Genomic DNA, 10428 nt, shown 5'->3' on the forward strand with positions numbered 1-10428 from the left:
GATAACGAGTTAAATCACAGATTCAATGCTTTTAGGTACCTTTTTACTCCTATACACTTTTAAAATTTCATATGATTGTTTTTAATTAATAACGATCGTATTGCAAACATGGTCATTAATTCACTTTTATTTTATGCAGCTCATCATCAAACCGGGACATTAAACCAACTCCCGTTTGGATTGCAAATCAAATAAAGTCTATACTGGATGATACAAACCCGTTAGTAAAAAAATTTCAGAATGGTACGTGATCGTTTGAATCTTAATGAGAATGAAGATATTAAGCTAAGGCTTTCAAATCATAGAGCGAAGGATGGACGTAGATATAACTTTCCAACAGCAAGCGAAGTGGCTGCTATAATAATTGGTGACATAGATGCTGATAAAAGGGATATAGTATTGGAAACACGGTCTGGTTGTTTAAAACGAATTAGCGAGTTGCATTTTTCTTACCTTGCCCTTCAATATCCTCTTTTGTTTCCATATGGGGAAGATGGATTTAGGCTTGGTATAAAGCACAGAGCTGTAACCGATGGTGTCACTCCTAAAAGAAGTAACCTTACAATGTGTGAGTTTGTTGCTTACAGAATGCAACAAAGGACGAATGAGGTTTCTTTACTGCTTATGGCAAGGAGGTTGTTCCAACAATTTGCGGTAGACACTTATACGATGGTTGAGTCTCAACGTCTTTTTTACGTCCGTACACACCAAAAAACTTTCAGAGTTGCTCCAGAAAGCCAGTTAACAAACAGCCGAGATGCTGGAAATTCTGATGCATCTAAAACTGGTCAACGTTTCATAATACCATCGTCATTCACCGGTGGTGCCAGGTATATGATGCAAAACTATCTGGATGCAACGACCCTTTGTAAATGGTATGGTTATCCTGATTTATTCCTTACCATTACTTGCAACCCCAAATGGCCAGAGATTCTTCGACTCTTGGAAAAACATGGTTTAAACCCAGAAGACAGACCTGACATAACAGCCCGTATGTTTAAAAGGAAACTCGATATGCTTATCACTGATCTTAAAGATAACAACATTCTTGGTGCTGTCAATGCCAGTAAGTTATCCAAAATTGTATTAAACTGATGGCTTATCCTTTTTCATCTTGAAATGTTACTGACCACATTTTATTGCATTTTACAGTTGTTTATACAGTTGAATTCCAAAAACGTGGCCTACCACATTGTCACGTGTGTATATTTCTTAAGGAGAAACTTCCCAATCCCGAAGATATTGATCGCCTCATTTCAGCTGAACTTCCAAACCAAGATGATGATCCGATACTTTATGAACTGGTGTCCGAATTCATGATGCACGGACCATGTGGTGAAGACAACCTTTCCTGCTCATGTATGCATAAGGGTAAATGCACAAAGAACTTCCCAAAGGATTATTCTGACTCCACATACATCGATGACGAAGGATTCCCAAAATATATGAGGCGTAACGATGGACGTAAAGTCAAAAAGGGCAAAACTTTTCTTGATAACAGGTCTGTTATATGATCACATACAGATCACAGATCTTAACTTGCATACATGATATGAAAATAGTCTAAAAACTCTTTTGATGATTACCCAAATAATTATATATTTGGCCTTTGTTTTACCAGGAATGTCATTGGATACAACGGTTCTCTTCTCAAACGATACCAATCACACATTAATTTAGAATGGTGCAACCAACTTGGATCAATTAAGTACCTTTTCAAGTACGTCAACAAAGGGCCCGATAGAATTACTGCTGCTGTATGCCGGCCAAAGACTGATGCTGACACTGAAGAGCATAACAAGAATAAAGACGAAATTGCAAAATTTTATGACTGTCGTTATGTATCTGCATGTGAAGCATGTTGGAGAATTTTTGCTTTTGAGATACATTATCAAACTCCAGCTGTTGAACGTTTGTCCTTTCATGTTAAAGGCGGGCAACCCATTACGTATGACGGAGAAGAACCTATTGAAGAGGTTCTTTCTAAACCTTCAATAGGAAAGTCACAATTCTTAGAATGGTTTGAGTGTAACAAAAATTAATCAGAAGCTCGAGAACTAACATATATTCAGATGCCTACAAAATTTGTTTGGAATGCATCCATAAAGAAATGGACTCCTAGGCAAAAGGGATATGCTATTGGCAGACTTCATTATGTGCCTGTTAAAACCGGAGACCTTTACTACCTTCGGATTTTGCTTAACAAGGTAAAGGGTCGTATGTCTTATGAGGACATAAAAACAGTTAATGGCCAAGAGTACACTACTTGCAAGGAAGCATGTTATGCTCTTGGATTACTTGATGATGACAAGGAGTATATTGAATGCATAGTCGAGGCAAATAATTGGGCAAGTGCTGAATTTTGTAGAAAGCTGTATGTTTCACTTATTACCTCAGATAGTTTGTCTCGTCCTGAATACGTGTGGGAACATGTAGATGCAGAATTCGGTGTGACAATCGCAACATAGATTTGATTATTGTTTACGTTTTTAGGAACTTGTGTGTAATCATTTAAATAAGAACTTGTGTTGATATTTAATGATTACGTTTGGACTTCTATAATATATCTGTTTATGTTTTGTATTGTGTTTGTGTGTTATATATTGTTTTACAGGTACAAAACATAGAATCAAGGTTTATAAGTGTCGTAAAACACTTAAACGGTGATTGGATGTTATGTACGAGTCTAACGAAGTCAAACAAAGAACAAAGGATCGTCCCTCGTGCTGACGTCAGCACGAGGTAGAACGATTGTTTATTGTTTCGGGCCTAATACGTAATTAAGGCCTAAGCCCACACGATCCAATACTTAACTAGTATAAATACAAGACCTAATCTACGGAATTAGGTTAATCGTTTTCGAATCTTGGTTAATTATTTACGAATTTACGAGCTAAGGTTAATTGTTCCTTCGTGTAGCCTCTTACACGAACCACAAGCCTTGTGCATCTCCTTGGGTTGGTTAATTGCTCATTAATCAACGAAAGGCAATAGCAATCTAGTTATCTCAAGAGGATTCCGCACTCTTGACATAACGAATCACGTCTTATTACGATCCACGCAACAATAGGGTACCTTACAAGTGGTATCAGAGCCCTAAGGTTGATTACCAGAAGGTTTAAGATCGTTTGATTGGCTATTTATTGCAATTTCGTTCGAAATTCGTGTTAATTCGCCTCTTCGTGCTCTACTTTGCGTGTTACTTCGTGCTTACGTCAGCACGAAGTGAACTTCGTGTTCGTGTTCACGTCATCTGTTAACTTCGTGCCACGTCAGCGCGAACTACTCTTCGTGACTTAGGTCGTGACTAGTGCTTCGTGTAAGCTTCGTGCCACGTATTCTTCATACTTCGTGCGACGTGTACTTCGTGGAAGTCATACAGCTTCGTGCGACGTGACTTCGTGCTTCGTGTACTTCGTGCCACGTGACTTCGTGCTTCGTGTACTTCGTGCCACGTGTCCTTCGTGTCACACGAACTAAGTAGTATTTCGTTTCACTTGAACTCAAAAGATTCGAAATGACGACTTTACCAGCTGCCGCAAACTCACCTAATGCCTTGCTTATCACCTAGATTATCATGCATGATCATGAGGTTGGTCGGGGTAATACACCTCCAAAGCTTTTCCGTATGGAGAATTATTGGATGTGGAAGAGCGTTTTGAAGACTACATTCGTCTCACTGACATGGAAATGTGGCTAGTAATAACTCAAGGTTTTGATTGGCCTTGATATGAGAAGAACGAAGTAATCAGTAGGTATACTTATGCTGATATGCCTATTGAAGAACGTAAAAGATACGCTGTTGAAGGGAAGGCTTTGTCAACTCTGACTATGGCATTGCCTCAAGATAGTGTACATCTGTTTAAAAAGTACACAACTTCAAAGGATTTATGGGATGCTCTCGAAAGATATTGTGAAGGTGATGTAACTTTGAAGAAAAATCGTATCAAGCTTCTCAAACGTCAATATGAAGCCTTTAATGGACTGAAAGGGGAATCTCTTGACGAGATTATTATTCGATTAAGTCATCTAACCACTGAATTGTCATACTTTGAAGTTGTTTATCCTCAAACTGAGCTAGTTGATAAGTTTTTGGATTCACTGCCTAAAACGTGGACTGATTATGTTCATCAACTTCAAGATGATCAGGAATACAGTACATGGGATTTTGAGAAGGTAGTCTCTAAGCTAAAGAACAGAGATATGAAGAGAAGGATTAAGGATACTCACTCGGATTTTACACAAGATCCATCCTTATATCATGCTAAGTCTGTTCATTTAGCAAGTTCCAGCTCAGCAAACAATGCATTTCTAAGTGGTGCAGAAGCTACACCAATAGTAGATGCTGATGGTATTGCCGGATATGTTGCTTATGACAATACAAATTCAAATGTTGAGAGCAATGCACAATCTTTTCATTCGATGCCAATGAGTATGAGTTCTGCAGAGGGAAGAATGAGTATTTACTAAGCCTTTTGTAATGCTCATGAAGCATTTATTGGGGGAAAGGTTACTGATCCTGCAGTAATCGATGAGGATTACAATCAAATAGATCCTGATGATTTAGAAGAAATGGATCTACAATGGCAGCTTGCTATGCTTACCATTAAAGTCAGAAGGTTCACTCAGAGAACTGGTAGACCTATAGGTAATGGCACTAAAGGTTTTGACAAATCCAAGGTGAAATGTTATAATTGCGATGGATTTGGTCATTTTGCAAGAGAGTGTCAAAGGCCTAAAAGGATTGATAATACTGTTGCTGGTCATCAAAATTATAATCAAGGCGGTGTTACACCAAATAATCATAAGACGCAAGCAATGATTACATATCATGTTACTCCACAACAGCCTGTTTCATCACCGTTTTCGGATTCAAAGGCTGTTGTTGTTCAAAATCCAGATGGTACTTATCAATGGGATACACAATCCGAGGATACCTCGAATCATGCCTATATGGTAGAATTATATGATGAGGTAGCCGCAACGATTGATTATGCTGTATACTCAAGTGAAGAAAGTGCATCTGAGACAGTACAGAAGAATATGTGTAATGTTGCTGAGACAGTAAGATCTGAGAGTGAACAAATGACTGCAATGAAAGCATCTGAAGAAAAGAAAGAGTCATCAAATCCTGTTGATGACATTTCTATGCAGAGCATCGAAGAACAGATGAAGAACTTTGAGCTACCTGAAGGTATGACAACCGAAGACTTCGTTGCATACATGGCAGATTGCAAGGCTGCAGATCAGAAGGTATCATGTTCTTTATCTTCTATAATTGATGTATGTAAAATGGTGTCGGACTTAAAACTTGAGGTGCTTATTTTAATAAGTCAGTTATTAACTTAACTAGTCAGAACAACATGTTTAAAAGGAAACGACTCTTTGTTTGCCAAAAATTCTGGTTTGGTAAAACAAGAAAGTCTTTATCAAGATAAGATTCGTGCATCTGATAAGGATATTCTTGCATTAAAAGAAAAACTAAAGGAGTCAGTTCTGATGGAAAAAGTGGGAAATGAACAATATGCTCAACTAACTGAAGATTTTTCTAAAAAGGAGAAAGAATTAGTTGACGCAAAATTGAAGATAGTGAAGCTTAATCCAAGACTAGATCAAATTAGGGGATCTGAGTTAATACGATCAATGCAGATGCAAAAACCTGTACCACGGGATTCAAAAGATAAAAGTGGTTTGGGTATTAGTTATAATGAAGTTAGAGGTCCGTTTAATGATAATTATACAGAATCTCTAACGCAGCTCACTGAAAAGATTGACAATGGTGTAATAGATCCAATCGTTTCAGAAAAACAAAATGTTGATCAAAAGACCCCTAAGAGCTCTAAAAAATCGATTGATAAAATTAAGGAGCTTAACAAGAAACATAAGCTTGAAAGCTCATTTGTTAAACCAGTGGATCCTAAGAATGGAATTTATGATGTTAGTACTTCTAAAGGATCTAATCAAGTGAAGTCAACTTGTCCTGTTGATAAGAACATTAAATGTTTCACAATGAAAGGATGTGATACTGTTTTTACATCAGATGAAATTGATTTTGAAAAGATCGATCATGACAAGATTGACAAAGTATGGAATAAGGATGAATCTACGTCTAGTGAAGTTCCCTTAACTCCATATAAGACTCATAAAAATTCTCAAAAGAAAGTACATTTTTTGAGTAAAAATGAGTCAACTGGTTTGTCAAAAGAGGAGTCAGCCACAATTGAACTTAAGGAATGTTTGGGTATGACTTCAACTGGGTTCGATGTTAACGCTAAGAAAGCAAGAGCTAAGAATCATGTTTCTATTGTTATGAAGTAGGACATATTTATAGTTGCTGTCCAAATAGGAAACGGAGATGTCCTGATAAGGGTATGTCTTCTGGTGGATCTAGTGACTCAGATATTGTTGCTCATAATAATAGGTCTAAAACGACAGGGACCTTCACAGAATACTACTTTTAGTAGTGTAAGTCCGAGTCGTTCTCGTACACCTCAAAGGAGTAATTCACCTAGGAAGATGACTCAACAAAATCAATCCCCTCCTGTTAGAATTAATAGTTCGTCTAAATTCTACGATCAATTAGGGAGTCAACCTAGATTTGGTACTTTCTCACCAAGGAATTCTCCTCCTAAGACTCGTTTCACCTCACCTAAGAAATAGTCTATGACACCATCTTCATCCAAGGCTTCATCTTCATCCAAGGCTCCATTAAAGAGCGATGGATATTGGACCGAATTAATCATTAGAGATGAATTCGGCAAACCTAAACCTCAAAAGGTTTGGGTTCCCTTCAGAAACTAACCATCTTATTGTCTAACGTGCAGGGAGAACCAAGGAAGCCTATTAGTCTTTGGTATGTTGACAGTGGATGCTCTTGGCACATGACAGGGGACAAGAACGTTTTGTCCAACTATGAAGATGTAAATGGTTCGTACGTTAGTTTCGCTGGTCCCAAGGGCGGCAACATCTCGGGCCAAGGTGATGTTGTCAATGGGAAGATTACGCTGGAGAAAGTCAATTATGTGGAACAGTTATCACATAATTTATTAAGTATTTCTCAGATTTGTGACAACGGTAACACTGTCCATTTCAATGAGAAAGAAGCACTTATATTGAAACCGGGATATGTTATTCCTGAAGACTGGATCCTGCTGAAAGCTCCTAGGAAGAGAGACATCTATGGCCTTGTGTTAGGTGTTGATAATCCAGAGGAGTCTGTTTGCTTGTTATCAAAAGCAAACGAATCTGAATCGTTACTATGGCATAGAAGAATGGGACATATCAATTTCCGAAGATGAATGACATTGTCAAACATGGTTTGGTTGAAGGCGTTCCCATGAAGCGGTTTGGAATGGAAGACAAATGTGTACCTTGTCTAAAAGGTAAACAGCAAAAGTCTACACATAAACTGAAACAAGAAAATTCTATTGCCAGTCCTTTCGAGTTACTTCACATGGATTTATTTGGTCCAGTGAATGTAAGAAGTATTGGTGGGATGTATTACTGTTTGGTGGTTACTGATGATTCCTCGAGATTCTCATGGGTATTCTTTCTTAAGTCGAAAGATGAAACTTCGCAGATTTTGATAAATCTCTTTGTCGAAACTGAAAATATTTATGGAGTTCGTGTTAAGAGAATCAGGAGTGACAACGGAACTGAATTCAAAAATAATGTGATGGATGTCTTTTGTTTGTCAAAGGGAATCCAACATCAATACAGTTCTCCGTATGAACCACAACAGAATGGAGTTGCTGAAAGGAAGAATAGGACTCTAATCGAGACAGCCAGAACTATGCTTGCAGATTCAGGGCTTCCTACTATGTTTTGGGCAGAAGCAGTGAATACAGCTTGTCATATTTTAAATAGGGTTACTGTAGTTAAGCGTCATAATAAGACATGTTATGAGCTTCTACATAAGAAGAAACCGAATTTACAGAATGTTGAACCATTTGGTGTACCGTGTACTTTCTTGAAGTTTCTACCTCAGTCAAAGTTTGATTCAAAGGTTGAAGAGGGATTTCTCATGGGTTATAAACCGAGAACATCAATTCGACAGGTTTACAACAAATAGACCGGCAAAGTTGATTTGGGAACAAATGTCAAGATTGTCAGTCATAAGCCCGCTATACATTCTGGAAATGGCAAAAACTTCGATTATGATAGTGTATTTAGTTCACTACATGGTCCTGATTCTTATTCAGATCCTGAGAAAGTTGATGATGTGATTATTTTGAGAGATCACATGGATAATACTCCTATATCTCTGCATACTCGAAATGTCGATACTACTCCAACCAACGTTCAGTCTACTACTGATGTTGATGAAAGTAGTAAGGATAAGGATAAGACACCAGATTCAGACAATAATGAACCCGCAAACACTACACCACTTACTCCATCGAAGGTTACACTGCCTGATGATGATCCTATTTCTGAAGTATCGGAAGATGATTTCAGCTCTCCTGAGTTTCAGATTAGAACAAATTTAGGAGACAGTTTCAATGTTGATTCGGTTCCTCAATATCGAATTAATAAGGATCACCCTGTTGAAAATATTCGTGAAATGCTACAGAACCTGTTCGAACTAGAAATCAGTTGAATAAGGATTTAACTAGTTTGTTCTGTGATGTGAAAGACACTGGATTGATAACTGAGTGTTTATATTCTGGTTTCATTTCACAAGTAGAACCTAAGAATGTTAAGGCAGCACTTCAAGATCCATGTTGGGTTGAAGCTATGCAAAAGAATTAGCTCAATTTGAAAAACTTGGAGTTTGGGAGTTAGTAGATGTGCCTAGAGGTAAAGAACCGATTGGAACTCGTTGGGTATATAATGCAAACGAGATGACAAAGGGATCGTTACCAGAAATAAAGCACGTTTGGTTGTTCAGGGGTTTGCACAACGAGAAGGATATGACTATAACGAACTTTTGCACCAGTTGCTAGGATTGAAGCTATAAGGTTATTTTTAGCTTTTGCAAGTTTCAAAGGTATAAAGGTGTATCAGTTAGACGTTAAGAGTGTCTTCTTGTACGGTGAAGTTAAAGAAGAAGTGTATGTTTACCAACCACCGGGGTTTGAAGATCCGAACTATCCAAGAAGAGCATATCGACTGGATAAGGCTCTTTATGGATTGCATCAAGCACCCAGAGTGTGGTATGAAAATTGTCGACACATTTGTTGACAAATGGATTTACAAGAGGATCGATAGACAGCACATTGTTTATCAAATGGAAGAAGCGAGATTATCTAATTGTACAAGTTTACGTAGATGATATCATTTTTGGTTCATCTAATATAAAGATGCGCAAAAAATTTGAAATGAGCATGAAAAATGTTTTTGAAATGAGTGCTATGGGGGAATTACATTTTTCCTCGGATTACAAGTAGATCAAAGGAAAGATGGATTCTTATTCACCAGTCTAAGTATGTCGATGACATCTTGGAGAGGTTTCAAATGCTAGAGTCCAAGACATATGGTACTCCTATTCAACAAAGTCATGGTTTAGGAGTGCTTGATCCGAAAGATGAACTTGTGGATGCAACTTATTATCGTGCTATTATTGGCTCATTGATGTATCTGACTGCTTCGCGTCCAGATATTATGTCGCTGTTTGTCTTTGTGCTAGATTTCAAGCTAATCGAAAGAGTCACATTTGACTACAGCAAAGCGTATTCTACGTTATCTTAAGGGAAACCAAGGGCTTGGTCTATGGTATCCAATGGGAGGAACGTTGATTTTGTTGCATATACTGATTCGGATTTTGGCGGTTGTAACAATGACAGAAAGTCTACGACTGGAGGTTGTCAGTTGTAGGAGGGAGATTAGTATCGTGGCAATGCAAGAAGCAGACATGTGTTGCTCAGTCTTCATGTGAGGCAGAGTATATGGCTGCTGGTAGCTGTTGTTCCCAGGTATTGTGGATTCAGCAACAACTTCGTGACTACGGTATGGATTTCTTGATACTCCTATTAGAATAGACAATAAGTCAGCTATAGACATTACAAATAACCTGTCATGCATAAGGTCACCAAGCATATTGATATTAGACTTCATTTCTTGCGTGATTGTGCCCAAAGAAGTTAATTCATTTGGAAAAGGTTATAACCGATGATAATTTAGCTATCTTTATACAAAAGCATTTGATAAGACTCGATTTGAGAAGTTAATCTTCTCAATGGGATGAAGAATGCTGATTCATATTAAATCTCTCAAAGAACTAATTTTGTAAGTTTGTGTCTGTAAAAGGTAGAGTCATAAAAATACAAAAAAGAGTTCTTAGTATCATAAAAACCATAAAATGTGAAAAATGAGAAAATGACAAAATATAGAGAGATTTAAGTTTATGCTGTCAGATGATTAGAAGTGAGGATACTTAGCTTTAGTCTGGTAATAGTAATATAATGCTTAGTTCAGTGATTACAATTG

The 10428-nt window shown here is 37.6% G+C and overlaps 1 protein-coding gene across 1 annotated transcript; it reads left to right on the forward strand.

Moving 5' to 3' along the window:
* The first annotated feature begins 240 nt into the window (after positions 1-240).
* Positions 241-2042, forward strand: LOC122610249. Its single transcript, XM_043783243.1, has 3 exons — positions 241-1066; positions 1153-1501; positions 1622-2042. Exons 1-3 carry the CDS (start codon positions 241-243, stop codon positions 2040-2042), a joined length of 1596 nt encoding a protein of 531 aa, XP_043639178.1.
* Positions 2043-10428: the final 8386 nt, after the last annotated feature.

Source organism: Erigeron canadensis, chromosome 8, assembly GCF_010389155.1.
Source record: "Erigeron canadensis isolate Cc75 chromosome 8, C_canadensis_v1, whole genome shotgun sequence".
Taxonomy (NCBI): domain Eukaryota; kingdom Viridiplantae; phylum Streptophyta; class Magnoliopsida; order Asterales; family Asteraceae; genus Erigeron; species Erigeron canadensis.